This window comes from Uloborus diversus, chromosome 1 (genome assembly GCF_026930045.1).
Source record: "Uloborus diversus isolate 005 chromosome 1, Udiv.v.3.1, whole genome shotgun sequence".
In the NCBI taxonomy this organism is placed as follows: Eukaryota; Metazoa; Arthropoda; class Arachnida; order Araneae; family Uloboridae; genus Uloborus; species Uloborus diversus.
The window spans coordinates 27,646,050-27,665,408 of record NC_072731.1 but is presented as its reverse complement, the minus strand read 5'-3'; the positions used below and the strand labels follow the sequence as shown (position 1 = coordinate 27,665,408).

At 34.3% G+C, this 19,359-nt stretch overlaps 1 protein-coding gene across 3 annotated transcripts in view; it reads left to right on the top strand.

Annotated features, from left to right (window-relative positions):
* The window catches only part of LOC129228536 (uncharacterized), a 133,726-nt gene that overhangs the window by 101,202 nt on the left and 13,165 nt on the right, over positions 1–19,359 (top strand). For 2 of the 3 annotated variants that reach the window (XM_054863233.1, XM_054863220.1), the window contains 2 exons: positions 7,099–7,173; positions 15,905–16,001. In XM_054863233.1, coding sequence (XP_054719208.1) covers positions 7,099–7,173; positions 15,905–16,001 — 172 coding nt within the window. The remainder of the gene's footprint in view (positions 1–7,098; positions 7,174–15,904; positions 16,002–19,359) is intronic. The other variant, XM_054863227.1, reaches the window with a different exon arrangement.

The following is a 19,359-nucleotide window of genomic DNA, read 5'->3' as shown; positions in this document are numbered from 1 at the left end:
CTCTTTCAGTATTAAGCACAATATTGGTACATTTTGAGCTCTAGCGATTTTTATCCACTGCAGAAGGGCTTCAACTTTTTCATACAGTGACAATCGCTGCCTTTTTCTCTTTCCATTACCAGCAGTTTTGGAAACTGTATGCGAGGATAAGATATTGTTGAGGGTCGTTTGAGGTATCTTTCACTCTTTTGCAAAACATGCTTTTGATACATTAGATTTTACAAAATCTTCAACGATTTGCTGTTTCTCTGACAGAGACAAAGCATTTCTTTTCGACATCATGTACAAGATGCAAGTGAAAAAATGGCTGGAATGAGATAATTTCCAGTGATTTGCTGGTCGAACATGGACATGTGCTTATGACAAACATGTGACACTATGAGGACTTGCCTTCGAAATTTGTACGCATTGCTAAAAGCCATCACTATTGACCTTGACCCTTATCTAAAAGCTGTCACCCTCAATCCACAAAGCATGAATAGGGACCAAAAGTAAGCAGCCAGAGGAAACAAAACTCTTTTACCTGCGTTAAGGGAGTGAATGATCCCTCCTACTCACTCCAGTTGTCTTCTCTCTACAGCATTCCTGTGTTTCTGCACGCCTTTTTTCTAGAATTTGAGGGGATAAAGGGTTTCGTGGAGAAATTTTCCTCACATTCGTTGGGCAGAGGGCTTTTTAAGGATAAAAGATCTTGTACTAGTGAAAATTCGCAGAACTGAATCAGTGAGGCATTGAATCTCTCAAAGAAAGTCAGACAAAAATGACCTTATAAGCGATGGTGGTATTTGATAAATGACCATATATCCGATAATCCGTAACACGGAATCCCTGTTTAATGTGTCAGGACTTCAGGAAAGTGACCTTATATGCGGGGTGACATTATATCGAAGTCTGACTGTATATATATACAGTAGGGTCTCGAAGATCCGAGTCTCAAAAGTCCAAAGTTCCGCTTAATCCGAGGTGCTTTTTTGACATGTTTCAGGTATACATTTTATAGACAAAAAATGTTTTAATCTGAAAATTTAAATATTTTGCTATGTAGAACTTCTCTAACAATATACGATAAGGTAATAAAAAGAAAATTAAAAGTTTATGTCAATAACACTTGCCAAGTGGCTTGAAATATTCTTTGGCTGTTAGAGATGGATTAAGAAGTGCCTTGGAGAAAGTAGGAAGTAGGTTGATACAAAAATAATTTGAAATTAAAACATTGTTTTGTCCCAAAGGACAAACAAACAGCCCTTTTGGAATATCAGATTGCAATTTAAAAGGAAAGTGCAAAACTTGATGCTGTACGAAGCATATATATGAAATTTTATTGTTCTATGACTAATGTTTTTGTATTATGTGAGGTCCATACGTACACTCACACATAGCAACAAATGTCAGGACAAAACTCATCAAATCTTATTCGAGGACGATCAAAGGGCAGTTTTTGGTTGCCTGCAACTTGACACACAAGTACGTGCAGACATCAATAAAAAAACTAATCAAAACTTGTTTAGGGTTAATTTAAAACATAGATTTATGTTGATATTTCAGTGATAAATTTTTAGAGCAGACAATATTTCCTTTTCAGAGCGTAAGGAAATAAACAGCGCATGTCCTTATGTACTTGTGTGTCCTTATGTAGTCTAAAGAATTTTTCGGATAATCTGAGTGTTCAGTAATTCAAGGTGGGGTAAGCCCCAATTACCTTGGATTTTCAAGACTCATGCGTCCCCGAGCGATAAAGAGCAACGCTTGGGGTCTTGGCTCTTGGCTTCGCCAAGCAACCCTAAAGCCCCCATTGTCAGAGAGGAGCGTGGGAAACCACCCCTCGTTAGATGCTCTTCAAACGTTAGCGGATGCAGCCATAATCCTCTCACTCCCAATATCATTTTGCATCAAGGATACATGCGTGTCCTATTCTTATATTCATATAATGCCTACTTTTAAATAAATTGTTTTGTTTATTTTACCAACAACTCATCAATGCAGTCATCAAATTTTACAATTCAGTCCACTGCCGGAAAAATAGTTTTTCACCTGAGCCAGGCGGCTTCATATATATATATATATATATATATATATATATATATATATATACTTGGCTTTTTAGTTTTGCTGCGTTGCGCATCTATGGGCTCTTGTTGTGGTCTTTTCAATATTTTTCACTTTTATTATTATTATTATTATATATATATATATATATATATATATATATAACAAAACTATAGTAGCTTGATAATGTTTAGAAATACAAAATTATTAGCATTTTCCCAAAATAGACTGGTGGTTATTTGGTTGATTTTGGATCATGAAACGGACCCCTATATATGTATATATATATATATATATATATATATATATGAGAGTTTTTAAAAGCTGTGTAGATTTTCTTCTCTCGACTAGGGGTCCGTTTCATGATCCAAAATCAACCAAATAACCACCAGTCTATTTTGGGAAAATGCTAATAATTTTGTATTTCTAAACATTATCAAGCTACTATAGTTTTGTTTATAGTAGTTACAGAATATACACTCAGGAACATTGAAAATAGCGCCCCAAGAAAGAAGAAAGGTACAATCGCAAAACTTTGCGTGTAAGAAGAGTGACATTTGATATGCAAATGATCCAAGTTTAGTGTCAATGCGCATGACTGTTTACCCACAGTATCGGTGCAACCGGGAAAAAGGTGCTATATAAACCAGTGCATAATTTAAGATTTATAAATGCTACAATTACATCCTGATTGTTGGAGAACTTCAATGATTGAAATATGCTAGGTAGGCGAGTTAGGAAATGTTTCTCACAGTTCAGCGATTTTGAGAGAGGTTTGATCATCAGTGGGAAAATTGCAGGCTGGTCGACAAGCCGTATTGCTCCCAGGTGGATTGTTAAGAGTGTTCTATTAGAAACTGTTGGAGACAGTGGACATGAAATGGTACCTACATGCAAAAAACAGGGTCTGGAGCGAACAGGAAGATGATGAGGAGAGAGGATCGAAGGACCGTCCAGCAAGCGCTTGTGGATCCCACAGTGACTCGTTCCACCATACAAGCAGACGTAGGGATATTAGTTGTTCCCCGAATCATTTCTAGACGTCTAGTGGAAGTGAATATGCAGTCCAAGCGTCCTTTTCGTGTACTCCCTTTAACACTAAAACCTAGGCAACTCCGTCTACAATGGTGCAGAGACAGAGCAATGTGGGATGACATTAACTGCCCAAAGGTGGTGTTCAGTGATGAATCCCAGTTCGTTTTGGGGTCAGATGGTAAATGCTCAGGGGTGTGGAAGCACCCTGGAGGCAGGTACCATTCCACCCATTCTATCACATGACACACTGCCCGCATCGCGAGTATAATGGTCTAGGGGGTCATAGCCTATGATAGCCGGTCCACTCTAGTTGTGATAGGTGGAACCTTAACAAGTCAGCGTTATGTTAATGAAATTCTGCAACCACATGTAGGACCATTCTTAAATGATCTCCCAGGGGCAATTTTCCAGCAAGATAATGCTCAGCCGCATACAGCTAGAGTTGCTCAAGATTTCTTAGGTCCTTTTGAGACTCTTCCATAATCAGCCTGCTCCCCCGACTTGTCCCCTATAGAGCATGTATGGGATCTGCTGAAACGCCAGATGCCACCGTGCTACTCTGTGCAAGATTTAGAAGTGGCTGCTGAAAATTTGTGGGTCCATCTGCCTCAGGGCAACATCAGAAATTTAATTAGCTCAATGGCGGACCATGTTGTTTTTTATTGCAGCAAAAGGGGGTCCAACGCACTATTGAAGTAGCACTGTATTTATCTCATTTCTTAGCCTGTATTTGTTTAATTGTCTAGATTTTGGGATCAAGTGTATCTCTCACCTATATTATTCGGCATATTAAATTTCACTTCAATCCAATGTTTCCTTCTTGAGATGCTATTTTCAAAGTTCCTGAGTGTATTATATTAAAAATATGAATTAAAAAAGAAATTATGCAAGTTTTAAAATCTAAGTATGTTTAGTCATCAACCTATCGTTCTTTAATCTATGATCTAAAAAAGAATTTTCGTTAAAACATCATTTAAACCTTATTATAATTAGAGACCATTAAAAAATCAAGCTTTTTTTTTTTTTTTTGGCACCTAAGTAATTACACATTTAATAACATTCCTTTGAATCATAAGTGGAATTGAAATTAGTCAAATATTTTTTTGAGTGAACGTTTCAGAAAAAAATATTATCAAAAGACCATTAATTAAAACTTGTTAATATTTATATTTGTGTATTACAAATGCTGCAGTTTATAGGAATTGATTAGATCAGACCCCTTTAGCTTTAACATAAGTTTAAAAAATTTGACACTTTTGGACAGTGAAAACCACCTGTCCTGTTTGAAACCCAACCCTGATCTATTGATTTCGTTTTTTGGATTGCATATCTTTGTGAAAGGTTCATCTTCACATGATTGCGATTTTTTATAATTACTGCTTTTGTTCTGAATTATTATGCAGTTTTGATATTTAATAACTTGTAGCTTTATTGCTGTTATTATTTGCAAAAATGAGTTCTAATTTTCATGCAATGAAATCTATTGAAAATTCAGAAATCGAGCATTTTCCACATCATCATGTAGTCTACAGCGATTTGAGTGTCTTTTCTTCTGTGTGTTGTTTACTGTGAGTTACTACCTCTTGAATTTGTTTTGATACTTAAAAAAGACTTTTTTCTTTAAACAAAGGTTTTTTTAGGTTTAATAAAATGTATTTGCAGAGCTCCCAAATAGTCTGCTTTTCCTGCCAAAGTCTTTTTTATGGTAAAGTCCACTTTGGACTACTTTTTAACATTTTGGTCCGATTAGTTCGCTTTTATGTTGTTTTTACTTAAATATCAGATTTTAAAAGTTTTTCATTTCGTTAAAAGTTACTGTACACCCAAACACGCGCGTGACAAGGTTCGTACGCCTATGAAAAACCTTGAAAAGTTCTTGGGGAAAAAAAATAGGTTTTTTCAAGTGCTTGAAAACCTTGAAAAAGTATGAAAAGTTTCTTTATTGCTTGAATTCTTTCAAAAATCATTGTATTGTGCTGGTGATTCTTTTAAAAATATTTCATTAGTGCAATTTTCTGAACATATATATTTGATATGATTTCTCACTAAAAATTGCTTTCGTGTTTGAGGTTTCTATCCTTTTGCATCTTGTTAATATTTTGATGCTTTTTACAATCCGAAGTGATTTTGACATGTGCTACCTTAGCTTAGCTTATTTTTCGTTTAATTTCAATAATTAACGAAGGAATTATTTTGGAAACCATGGCAACATTGAATTACTCGGACTTCGCGGAAAAATGTTTCTCGCGTTTGAAATTTCATTCCTTTTGCATCTTGTGAACATTTTGACATATGCTACTTTAGATTAGCTTGTTTTTCATTTAATTTCAATAATTAGCGTAGGAATTATTTTGGAAGCCATGGCAACATTGAACTTACTCGGACTTCGCGGGAAAATGCTTTTCACGTTTGGAATTTCAATCCTTTTGCATTTTGATGTTTTTGACAATTGGAAGTTATTTTGACATATGTTACTTTAGATTAGCTTATTTTTCATTTAATTTCAATTAATAATGAAGGAATCATTTTGGAAACCATGGCAACATTGAACTTACTTAGACTTGGCAGAAAATTGCTTTAAATGTTTGAAATTTCAATCTTTTTGAATCATGTAAATATTAAAATATTTCGCCCAATCAAATGTTATTTTCCCATATGCCACCTTAGATCAGCATGTTTTATGTTTAATTTAGTAGAAAATATTAATAAATTTATTTTATGGGAAATATGCCAACATTGAACTTGGTTCGTAAAAATTTGCTTCTCTGAACTTTCAATTGTTTTCCATTTTATAAATATTTTTATATTTATGGCAATTAGAAGTTATTTTCACATGCTACGTTAGATTAACTTGATTTAATTTTTATTTAAATAACTAAAAACATAATAATTTTTGTGTTGTTTAATTCAAGTTTACATAGTTTTGCAAACTTAATGTTGATTATTATTAGCTTATTACTGTTTTTTTTGGGGGGGGGGGGGGTGATATTACATTTAAACAATTGAGCACATAACATTTTTAAGTAGCGTTTGTATTTGAAACGAAGTTGAATTATATAATTTTATAAAGTTGAATTTGTGTACTATATCATTTCATTGTCATAATGCTTGCTAAAGGGGGGAATTTCCCCCCCCCCATAAAAGTTCAAAACACTCATGGCCCTGCAATCATGGAGTATTTTTTTTAAATGTAAGCTTAATGATTCTTGAAAATGTACTTTGAATATGAAAATTGCAAAACTAAGCCACATGGGATCTGCTTCTCTTTGTGTTTGAGCATTTCAGACATTTTTACGAAAACTTTCAATACAGTGCAAAACTAAGCCACATGGGATCTGCTTCTCTTTGTGATTGAGCATTTCAGACATTTTTAGGAAAACTTTCAATACAGTGGATTTTTTTGGTGTGTGATGGATTCATATCGGTTGAGAAGGGATATAACACTATTAAGAAGCATTACAAAACAGAAAAAGCACAAAAATAATTTCAAACTAAAGAAATATGAACACAGCTTCATTTATCCTTCAGTGAGACTACCAGCATCCCTGGTTCAATTCAAAATGTATTATTAGGCCTATTTAGTTCCAAGGAGGCTGCCTTAAGTGCTGAGCTAAGTGCCTTCCCCTTTCCCTCCCCTCCCATCCAAATGTTTGTGTAAATAATATTATTATTCAATGGATAAAAAGATCAATTGTGCAGAAGATAATAAAGGAATTGTATCATTAAAAATCAACATTATGGTTAATTAACAAATTATCTTCGCGAATTTAGCAGCAGGCAGCTAATTTGCCTTTTGGTGCTTCCTTGGGTTTAAAAGAATGGTCCTTCCAAGGTCCTCTTTTTAATCTTAAATGGTCCTCTTTAGTCCTGTTTTTGATTAAAATGGTTCTCTTTTACCCTCTTCTAAAGCTAAAATGTGTTGGGAGCCTTGATTTGTCAAACCATATCATGTCTTAAAATTAACTTTATACAAAATTGTATATTTAAAGTACTGATTTATCTTTCTTTTTCCATTAGTGGCACTCTATATGAGAATCAATACGCTCCTCGACATATGATTCTTGATAATATGATTCTAAGAAGTACTCAAAGGTTTGTGCCAAAATGTTATAAAGCAAAAACTTTTTGATATTTTTCTTGCCTGTTATGCAAAGATGTTTTATTTATCATTAGAGGCAGTGAGAAGCAAAGGGATGTAAGAGGACATTTTCAAGTTTTGAGTAAAATGCGTTCAAAGGTAACATCCTAGGTAGGCTTTCATTTAACTTTTTTTCTAAATCATGCTGTATAGCAGCAACTACCAGGGCTACTAGTACCATCTCTTGTCCCAAGACAGAGGAGAGGTTCTTCTACTATTTGTAGTGATTATCTCCAAATTTTTAATTTTGTCACTTACATCCCTTTGCTTCTCACTGCCTCATTTGTGAGTTTTCGCAATTTGGTTTTTGTGTTTAAAGTAGTCTCCGCTTAATGTGATCACTTTGGGATGCAATTATTTTGATAACTATAGATGAATCAAAAAATTAGAAAAATTTATGAATTTAAGCTATGCAGACCAAGTTTAAAAATAAAATGAAAAAAAAAAAAAAATCTCCCATACCAGCAGTACCCAACCTTTTTTCTCTTAAGAACCCCTTTCAAAATCAGAAGGAAGTTGTCAAACCTCTTGTGCAATAAGTAATAATTAACAAGCAAAAAAAAAAAAAAACACTCGCAATAAATTTGGGATCATTTTTTAAGTTAATTTTGCTCTAAAGTTCATTGCAAGAACAAAAACATAACTGCAAAATATAAAAGTGTAAACATTGCTACAAACTAAAATAATAACTAGAAAATGAATGCAAAACAAATTCCAACAGAAAACAAACCCAGTGATTATTTTTTATTGAGCTTCAGTCAACTTTGAAAAAAACTTAATAAGATGGTTGTGGATCAAAAAAGCTCAAAATTTAGATCAGATATCTGACAGTTTCAGTCTTGCTTTAAATTCAGCATTTAATTTGCTTCTATATTCCCTGTATGTGTTGAAAAACCTTTTTCAGATAGAAATGTTATCAAAAAGGTTTTTTTTTTTCTGACACCACAGTACACTTATTGGTTACACTAAATCAGAAGTTAGTTAAAGAATAGTCTTTATACATACCTTTTAGAAAACTGCCTCAGATTAAGTAAGTGATATTTTTTCTGCCAATAAAATTAGAAAGGTTTCTAAATGTTTACCTTTTTAAAAAGAACTATGAGTCTACTTGTTTAATAGAGATATTTTGCTCTCATTAATCGTTTGAGTGCTGCATAATTTTTTTTTTCTCTATGCCAAAAAAACAGAATAAAATGTGTAGCTGTTCTTATTTACCTCATTTTATTTTTGAAAAACAATAAAAGTGCCTATAATTAACTTTAACTATTGCAAAAAAAGGTAACTTTTACCAAAAAAAAAATGTTTACTTATTACAAGAAAATTTTTCTGCACAAGTTTCATGAATTCTTTTTTTACATACAGAAAAAATTCAAGTTGAGAGGTCTATTTTATCAATCTTTTACTGCATAGCTCACACTGTAGCAAATTTTCACGCAGGAAATTTTTTAAAAAAAGTAAAATAGTTTTTTTTTTACAACTTCTAAGGTTTTTTGGGTTGCTAACTATTTTTTCTCTTTTTCACCGATAAGGTTTGAAGTACATTGGTAATGGGAAAATTTCTGCAACAAAGAGTAGTGAAATAGCACTTCTACGTATTTTCAGTACAATACAAAGGAAGGAGCGATAGCTATTCGTCACACACAAATGGAGAAGCAACTAAATATTGAAAATTAAGTATAAATGTTTCAGATGTTTGCATGTGCTCCATGAAATAGATTCCATCAAATTTAATCGAGTTTTCTGATCGAAAGTTACAGAGAAAACCGAAGCATTCATATGCTTTCATTGTATGAAAAATTTGAACCTTTTCAAAACATCTTCAATTCCATCATGTGCTCAATGAAAACGATATAAACACGCTCCTTGTAATGACATATTTAATTCTTGAAATTTACAAAATATGTCAACAAGTATGCTAATGTTTGTGTCCAAAAAATATCAAATGTGCAAGAGCAAAATTAATAAGTGATGAACAAGAAATGCTTGAACTCGAGATTTCATATCAAACAAAAATGTTGAAATACCGCCATTACAATGTTATTTTCGCGAACCTCCTTTATACCTTTTGCGAACCCGAAGGGACTGGCTAACCACTGGTTGGAAACCATTGTCCTGTACTAATATACTGCAGGGCTATCGTAAAAGACAGTCATAAGTTTGGTTTAAAATAATAGGAATTTTAGGCGGGTAAAACTGATGTTGCTGTGGCCTATGAATTCGGTGCAACCATCTAGTGTTATCAGAGTGAATTTTATGAGCCGATTGGTATTTACCCGGCAGTGGTGGAAGGTTATGAACAGAGCCACCACGAGATCAGCTGGTGTTTTATGATTATTTGACTTTAATAAGGCTTTAGTTCTTAAAATAAAGAAATTTTGCTCATTTTGAAGAGAAAAGGGGAATTTGGTCCATCACTGATCCTTTTGTCATCCTATATGTTTCTAGGTTTCATCAGATTTTTCGGTGTCTGTTACTGAGGGTAGGACCTTTTTTCGAAATTGAGCAAATAAAAATAAAAATACCTAACTCAGAGGATCCAAAAGCAAACAAACCTTAGATCAGATGTAGTTCCATGAGGGAAAAATGGCTTTAAAAGTCTAAATCCATTAAATGGCTCAGAAAATTGAGTTAACCTGAGAGCGATGTCTGAAGCATGTCTGTTACTGGTGTCTTTACCCTATATAACCATTTCAAAAATTATACTTCCTAAATTAAAAAAATATATTCATTGTTTGATTCTCTATAATTTTTCAGAAGCTCATTTATAAATTGCTCCTAATCAATGCATTTTAAAGTAATTAGAGTAGCATTCACCTTTATGTTTCAACGCTCGACCTATTCCTCATTTCATCATTTATAGGAGGTGGCTGATTATCAAGGCATTCTTCTGTCTAATTTGTTCCATTGTCTTTTTCCTATAACAATATGGCAAATTTCTGATTATGTTAATATCAGTGGCGCCGACTCCATAGGGCTTGAGGGGGCCCGAGCACCCTCAATAGTTTGTTTTGGGGGCAGAGCCCTCTCAATAATGTAAGAACATTATTTGTCATATTATGGTTTCTAAAATCACAAAATTATGTTGGTATTTTTTACTTTCCTTGTTTGAAGATAGTTACATTGTAAAATACATTCAGTAATGAATTAAAACAAATAACTATTGCGGTAGTAAGCAGGTTAATTGAAAACGAGTGGTGTGAATAATGAGTGTTACGGTGCTGAGAGCACTCATAGAATTTGTCCAAGTGCGCGAACCTTCGGGTGAAGTCTGTTGCCGGCGGCGCTTTCATCTAATAAGTGTTGCTGATCTGGAAAAAATATATCAGGTTTTGATTTGTACATTGAATGGGAGGCATGATAGTTTTCTTCAATTATTAGAGTTAATAAAGTAATCTCTCTCTGTATCAACTTTTTAAACTCTATTAAAGCATTAATTTTGAGACATTATTGTTATTTAATGAACTCTGAGCCTTATTCAAAGCAAGCTTAAATTAGTTATTTCACCTATAGTAATCAAAGTGCGACAGCAATTTTTTATGCTTTATTCTTTTAATGATAGTTTAGATTTATTTAAATATCATTTCAATCTTTTCAGAGCTATATATTCACAGCTTTGTAATAGACTTAAAGCGTAATTATTACTGTAAATTTTTTCGAAATTACAATGCATTTTTGTTTTTTTGTTTTTTTTTCAAAGCCAAAAATGTGTTGGCTTGTCGAATTTCTCAGAGTGTCGATTTACCGAGAGTCGAGTTTTTGGGGTTCTAATGTTGATCATATGACTCTAAAATGCTTAAACTTAAACTCACTATTTTTTATCTCAAATTTAGAAAATTTTCCTGGAAAGGCCCCGGTTATGGCACCCTTCCCCCCCCCAATAGTTGTTATAAATTGGTGCCACAGGGTGCCTTTCCATGCAAGTCAAATGCACTACCTTGTATAGTGCTGTAGCCTAGCTATGGCACTGAACGGCTCCCCACAAAATGGAACTGCAAAATTGTCCCTCACTTAAGGCAAGTGACATGATGTAATTGAAGCAAAAATTTTGTGTACCAGTTTTTAGATTGTTTTGCTTTGAAAACGCCATGTCACATATTGTTTGTTTGTATAAATAATATGCACCAGAAAATATGTAAGTTGGCATTTTGAAAGCACAAAAATCTGAATTTTTTTTGTGGGGAGGAGGCTTCGTGCTTTAACATACTCCCTAGACCCCGGTGACATCCAGCCCCCCCAATAATTTTTCCAAGTCGGCGCCCCTGGTTAATATGTCAAGTAACCGAAATCTTTTGATCAGTTTCCATTCATAACCATGAACTCTGTATATGTCATATCTGTGAGATAGACTGTCATTTTTTTTTTTTTTTTGGTCCCCTGGTCAACTCTTTTTCAAAATTTTTTTTATTGTTTTGGAAAAAAATCTAATCCCTGATTCAGAAACGGAGAATATTACACAATGCAATGATCACATGAAGCGATAATTTTAGCGTGCAAATGAACGGAGGAAAAGAAGACTAATTTGATAACTAAAACAGCAATTATATTAAACAAAGACTATTGAATTTACTTTTAACTCCTTTTTTGTTAACTGATATGATCAATCTTTTTTTGTTTCATTAAAAATTAAAGTTCATCTACAGTTATTTTTCACTTATTTACTACCTCTTGTATGCATGCTTTGATTATCAAAATTCCCATCTAATGATAGCATAGAAATAGTTATGCATTAATGAAGCCTTGATGCAGTGTATCTCTGTTGTGCGTCGATAATTTTTTAAAACTTAAATGTTTTTTTAATACAGTCAATCTCACTCATAATGAGCTCTGATTTAATGAAAACCTGAATTTAGTGAGGAAATTTTTAAAAAATATTGCGGTGCCCTCACGCTCAGGAAAAGCGAGTTTGACTGTACCTCATTTTCTAAAATACAGTCGGATCCCGCTGCAACGCGATCCGACTTACGCAAAATGGCTATAGCGCGAGGTTTTCATGAGTAATGAATTTTTTATTGCTGCTGCAAATTGTGTGCTCATCTGCAACATGAAATTTTTTGGAAAGGAGCAGTGGACCGTTTTAGAATGGGCTTCATTGACACTAAATATTGGTTTTGTGAATGGTCTTTCATCACTGAAAGCGTAAGTTCACACACTGTATTAGTTTAAAAACACTTTGCTTTAATTTATAAATAACTGCTCCGCCGGTTCTTAAACATTTTTTTTTTCATTCTACATATGGATGTTGATAAAATAGAATGACTCCCAAATGCGCTTTTTCATCTAAAGTTCGCGAAAGTGAAAAAAAAGGAGAAAGTTTCTGACCATTACAGAAAAGGGCAAGATTTTCGATATGCTTGAGCAATTAAAAAGTGCGTCGAAGGTAGCACGACAATTAGGTATGAGTGAATCTTCGATGCGTACAATTAAAATTCAAGAAAAGGAAATCCGTAAAAGTGCAGATCTTGGTTTTAATAACGCAGAGTACTGTCTGAGAAAAATACAAACGTCATTAAAATGGAAGCTGCTCTTTCATTGTGGCTTAAAGAGACCAGAAAGAGAGAAAATCCCACAATGCATAAACCATCATATTCATCATTTTAAAAATTATACTTAAGTTTACAATATCTACTGTTCAGTGCTATTATAATGCAGTCATGTATACTTAATGCCAGTACCATACTGTGTTAAATCATGTATTCATGTCTCTCATTGACCGTTGATTCTGTGCTTCATAACAGTAATTTATGTTAAATAGTAACGCTTTTTCAAAAAATAAATTAAGAAGTCCGTTCTTTATGAAAGATACGGTAATATATAGTTAATAAATGGTTTGAGACTATTTGAGGGGAGTTAATACATGTCTGAAATAATTTGGTATGCTAATAAAACATTTCTAAACATATGTTGTTCCACAACGTGAAATTTCGTCTTACGCGAGGGGCCTTGGATTGCATCTCTCGCGTAAGTCAGGATCAGACTGTATCTGTTTTTGTAACTGAGTATTTATTTTGTTCGTGCAGATATTTTCCCCCCAGTTATGAGATTTTATCGCATATATCGCTCTTTGGAAAAAGAGTGCCACAATACGAAAATTTCAATTTTCTCTTTCTTCTTTTTGCTTAAAGGCCTCCAGAGGACGTTACCTCCTGTGCAAATTGCATAACTTGCAATTACTTGCATATAATAATATTATATATCATTGTAAAGGGCAGATTTTTCTGCGTTCTATGCATTTTGTTCCAATTCTCTAACTTAATTACAGCAGAAGTTATTTGTGTTTTTGCCTCGAATCTTTCAAAAACTTCACTGGAATTCAGACACTACTTTCTTCATTAAAACCATTAATAAAATGTGAACAAATTGTCCCACTGTTTTCTTTTTGACACCATTGGAAAGAAGGACTTTCTTTGCTCCAGATCTAACTGGAGCAAAGATTCAGCCTTTTATCTTAATTCGAAAAAAAAAAAATTACAGGCAAATTAAGTGAAGTTGAAAAATATCTTCTCCATTCAAGTTATAACTGTTTTATCTTGTGTTGCCTTGGTTCACTTTTTAAGTCCTTCATTTCTTTCTTTCTTTCTTATTGTAATTTCATCAAAGTATTTTATTTTGTAGTGATTCACAATTCTGCTATGTTAATTATACTAGGGAAAATGTATGGGAGGGGAGGGCTTGCTGAAAAGAATAACAAAACTCTTTATTTCAGAGTGGGAAGGGACATTTACATTTGCTCTAAGAGCGTTTTATTTATTTTTATTGCACGAGCAGAGCCGTGCTGTTTGGGCATTGCTAGTTTGTTATACAGGGTGATCCGTTATAACCTGCAAGATCTCTATTTTTGCAACCGTTAGTCCTAGATGTATGCTTCCAATTGCAAAAAGTGTTCAAAATTAGATGCAGAGTTAAGATATTGAACGCTTGAAGCAAAAATAAAAATGAGTCAAAAAATACAAAATTTAACTTTTTATACGGGCCCTACGTCCCCTAACTTATTTTCAGAGAAATAATCTCCATTGAAAACTATTACTAACACAAAAAACTTGACATTTATGCGACCGAAACTCGAGAAATTCCAGTTCAAAGTTTTAAGGGACACCATACAAAAGATAAGCTTGGAACTTATCGCCCTTTCAAAAGAATGAGAGGTTTTTAAAGTTTAAAAAGAAACAAACAAGCTAGTTATATTCTTCATTGCTATTCAAAAATTCATGCAGATGTTATGCCGAAGTACGCAAAAACACACTACAAAACCTCGAACAATTTGAAAAATCCCACTCTGAACACGTATAACTTTAAACTCTTGTTATCTGCTATATTTCCCCCCAAAAGGTGTTATTGACGATGAGTGTAAAGTTGTGTAAGTCACAAAACGCTAAGTTTTATATCTCAGTGAGTATTGGTCGTACTAATTTCTAACTTTTTGTGTTGGTATTGTTTTTCAATAGAGATTATTTCCCTAAATAAAAGTTAGGGGACCTGGGGCCCGTATAAGAAGTTAAATTTTGTACTTTTTTACTCATTTTTATTTTTACTTCAAATTTTCAATATCTTAACTCAGCATCTGATTTTGAACATTTTTATAATTGGAAGTATGCATTTAGGACTAACGGTTGAGAAAATAGTGGTTTTTGCAGTTTAAAACGGGAACACCCTGTATAAATCCTTGTTGACGCAAAGTATAACTGTTAGTAGTTTCTCGTGCTTCCTTTAACTCACTTTTTGCCCATATATGTTAAGAAAATCATCATTGTTAAAGTATTTAAAATATATGTTCTTATGTAATGATTTTTCCATGACAGAGTTTTGGACTAGCATAAATTTCTTTTGAATAGAAAATGGTTGAATATTGGCTATTTCAATGCTGTCATCCTCACTTATAATCTGTATTAAATATTTCTGAGTTTTTATATGGCATTCTTATTGCAAATGGTAAAAGCAAAATTCTGATTTAAATTAAATTTAGCATTGTGATATTGCAGATAAAAAAGAAAAGGAAATTTCTAAATCTTGTTAAAATATTTACAAAAGACTAATAGTGACTTTAAAAAATAAGGAAATAATGTAAAAATAAAGCATGTTTTTAAGATTTATGAATTGATTTGGTTGATCTTAATAATTTTGAAGGATATTTTTGTTTATGAAAAGAGACACTTTATTATTCTTGAGTAGAAAGTTGCATTGAATTACTTTGTGTTTGCTAATTAGGCTAATCTATTGCTATGATTAGAAAAACAATATAATTCCTACCAGGACCAAACTGCTTGCTGACATGCTTATTATGATAAAAATTATAAAGTATCTGCATGCACAACTCAGTATGCAGTTCGTTACAGGCATTTTATTGCATGTTGTTCTATTATTTTCTTCAAACTGACAAACTGTTGATACCCTACATAGTTCTTACAGCAAACTGTTACTGTTGCTATCAAAAATAAAATTTCTAGCAACGGGATATTTTGAGTAGTGATAAAACTATTCCAAATGTCCCATTCTGTCACATGGGATGGGCTCCAACTACTGTGACCCAAAATGAACCCTACTCTACGGCCCTGGTTTAGACGACTGATCTGTACTTCATTCTTTTTTCTCAGTCATTTCACAGTTAACATTTTCTTACAATGTTTGTCAATTTTATTGTTATATTGGTTGATTCTTTTTTTTAATCATACATTTGTTGACTTTTTACAGAAGCATTCCTGGTTTAGACAACCAGTATGACGAAATTAGAAGAATGATGATGTCTTTGCCATATGATGATTTTCTCAATATTTTTTATGAAAAACTGGTAAGTTGATATTTTAAATTTTTACTCAAACAGCTATATGGGTTTAATGAAAAACCTTTTTGAAATTAAATATGTGAAGCCGCAAAGTTTTAATTCAATGACGAAGTTTTGTTTACACTTACAAATGAAAGGAAGCATTACATGTATTCAGTGAAAGTTCTAATTCAGAAATACTTAGAAGTGGTGATGGAACATTGATGAAAAAACATAAATGTTTGAAATTAAGATATTGATGTTTATCCATGCATTGACCCAAAAACATTGAGCTTTTTAATGTATGCGGCATAATCTATACTATTAAAACCTGTGCACCTCTATCTATGTGTATGTCTGTTACCCTATCTCTTCTGGACTGTCAATTTTTTTCATGTCAATACTTGTACCTTGGATACAAAACACCAAGGGGAAGCCATTCCGTCCTGGGGACATCCTCAGGATACCCCTAGGATATGTTGAGGATATCCAGAGATAAAAGCATTAAAATCATTAATTGTCACTTGCCTTTAGCCACTCCAGGCGAGCTACGTTCAAAGTAACCAGAAGAAACTTGTTAAAGAGTAAACCAGTTTTTTCTCCCGCCTGACGTCACATCTCGTGAGCTAAAATTTTGCACTACACTCCAAGACAGGTTAAAGCTTCGTTACCTTCAATAGCTGCGGACTAGATCAAGGCGTTAAAGAACGTGAGTTCTCTCACTCGACACTGAGATGTTGCTTCTTTGCGCTAGATTTCTCGCTTTGACTGACTCGCTTTCGATGAAAATTATTAAGCCAAGTACTTTGCGTCATGATTTTTTAAGCTTTTTAAAATTTGAACTTCAGTCTATAATTCCAAATGGTCAGTTAATTATAACTGACTTTTAACCTGTTAATTTAAATTATTAAGTAAAGTACTCTGCATCATGATTTTTTAAGCTTTTAAAAATGTGAACCTTAGTTTATAATTATAAATGGTCAGTAAGTTATTTATAACTGACTTTTAACCTACAAGAATTTTCTTTAACTTAATATTTCAAATATAGACAAAAAGCTAAACTAAATAGTATCAAATTCAAACATTAACAGAAATAAAATTGTGTACAATTTAAGTACTGTTACAAATTCTGTAAATAGTAATTATTGTAGTAACGTAACCTGTAAATAGTTTCCCGTAATGAATATACAACCCCTTTTTCATATGGCTAAAGTATACGACCCCTCTATTTCCTTTTTGTTCGTTGATAAAATTTGATAACGGTCTACGCATTTCGCGAAGAGGTAAGAATGTTGTGGAAAATTCTTTTCGGTGTATAAAAGCCGTTAGCGATGGATAAACAGGAGAGTTTCAATTCAGATTTGTGCTGAGTGTGTATTTGCTCTGTTTATAGCGAGGCATTTCGCTGTGTTGTTTTCGTATTTGGAAGTAAATACGTGTGTAAACGTTGAGTTTACGGTGTTGTGTGATAATTGCTTAATTACTGATGAATAATTTAGCAGTTGTTGAAGATCTTTCCTGTACATAGTGTAAATAAATTTCCTGTGTTTTTATCAAGAACTGTGTCTTCATTTCAAGAAAGTGGAAGTCGCACCGAATCCGTTACAATTTGGCGCCCAACGTGGGGCTTCTTCTGGACTTTCTTGGCGTAAGTGTGACTTTGGACATTTTTTTTCATAAAGACTTTTTGAATTTGGACTTTATTTTTATGGTGATTACTCGCGCAATGGATAAACAATTAAAACAACTTCTTGACGCAATCAACTCTGTAAAAAATGATATGGCGACTAACCAAGAACAATTAAAAAATGAATTGGCGACTAACCAAGAACAGTTAAATAGTGATTTAACTGCTAAAATTACTACAAGTCAAAATGAAATAAAAAGTGACCTAACGTCGATGAAAACCATGATGGAGAATCAACTAACCGCCATGGGAGATAAAGTTGATGCTCTGGAAGAAAAATTTGATACTGTGGAAGAGCGTATCGTCAATGTGGAAAATAAGTTGGAAGAAGAAGACAAGAAATTTACTTCATTTAAGGAAGAAATAATTAAAGACATGGAACGGAGATTGGCGACCGCGGAAAGCAGTTCTGTACAGTTTGGCGCTCCCACATCTGTTGCTCGACCGTCCATTAAACTGGCCACATTTGATGGGAAAAGTTCGTGGCAGGTATACAAGACCCAATTCATGATAGTGGCGGAAGCGAACGGATGGGACTCTGCTACCAAGGCCTGTCATCTTGCAGCATCCCTGAGAGGTGACGCAGCGGACATTCTGCAGACCCTTCCGGACAGCCAGCGCCTGGATTTCGCCGCCCTCACATCTGCGTTGGAGCTTTGCTTCGGTGAGAAGTGCCAGAAAGATTTCAGCCGACTCCAGTTGAAGTCCCGTTTCCAGAAAACCGGGGAAACCCTGCAAGAGCTAGCGGCGGACGTCGAGAGACTGTCTCATCTTGCTTTTTGCGACTGTCCTGCGGATGTTCGAGACAACCTGGCACTCAACTACTACATCGACGGGGTTCGAGATCCGGAAATCCAGAAAGCTCTACGGATGGCGGATGTCAAAGACCTGAGTTCTGCTGTTGTGTATGCGATGAAGTTGGAGGCCGCCCAGCAAGCAACCCGCAAGGATCGCCATTCAATCCGCGGCGTGAAAACTGATGAGCCTGATCCGGTTTCGTCACGCTTTGCTGAACTGGAAAAGCAAATAAAAGAAATTGCAGGAATCCTCAAAAGGACTTCGGCTCCCAAATACGAAAATGGACAATCACTTAAGTGCTGGAAATGTGGCGGCGAGGGTCACTTACGAAGAAACTGTGAAGCTCGCCAAGAAACCAGAGGGAAGAGCACCTCTCCCTCCCAGGTCCAGGAAAACTAAGCCATGGCAATCTCGCGGGGCGGAGGTCGCCAAATTGGAATGGGCCCCATCTTAAAGTTTTCCAGATTTCATCGACGAGTGGCGGCAGTAATGGACTGTTTGTTTACGCAAACGTAAACGGGTTTCTCTGCGAACTGATTATTGACACTGGAGCCAATGTTACAATCATTAGAACAGATGTGGCTCGTCAATTTGGACTCAACATTCTATGGACGCCGCCCTGCGTTACCCTCCAAACTGTGACAGGTGACAAGATCGAGATTGAAGGTAAAGTAAACTTAGAAATTGTGTTTGGAAATGCCACTTACCATCATACGGCATTCGTTGCTGCTATCACAGACCCCTTCATTCTCGGATTGGACTTTTTAAAGAAGTATGACTTCAACCTCGACTTCAAGACAAATGAGCTGCACTCGATGAGAGAAGACATAGCCGTTTTCCCCGCAGAAAGTGATGTAAAATCCGCTCATCAAATAATAGCCCAAACAGATTTATCGATTC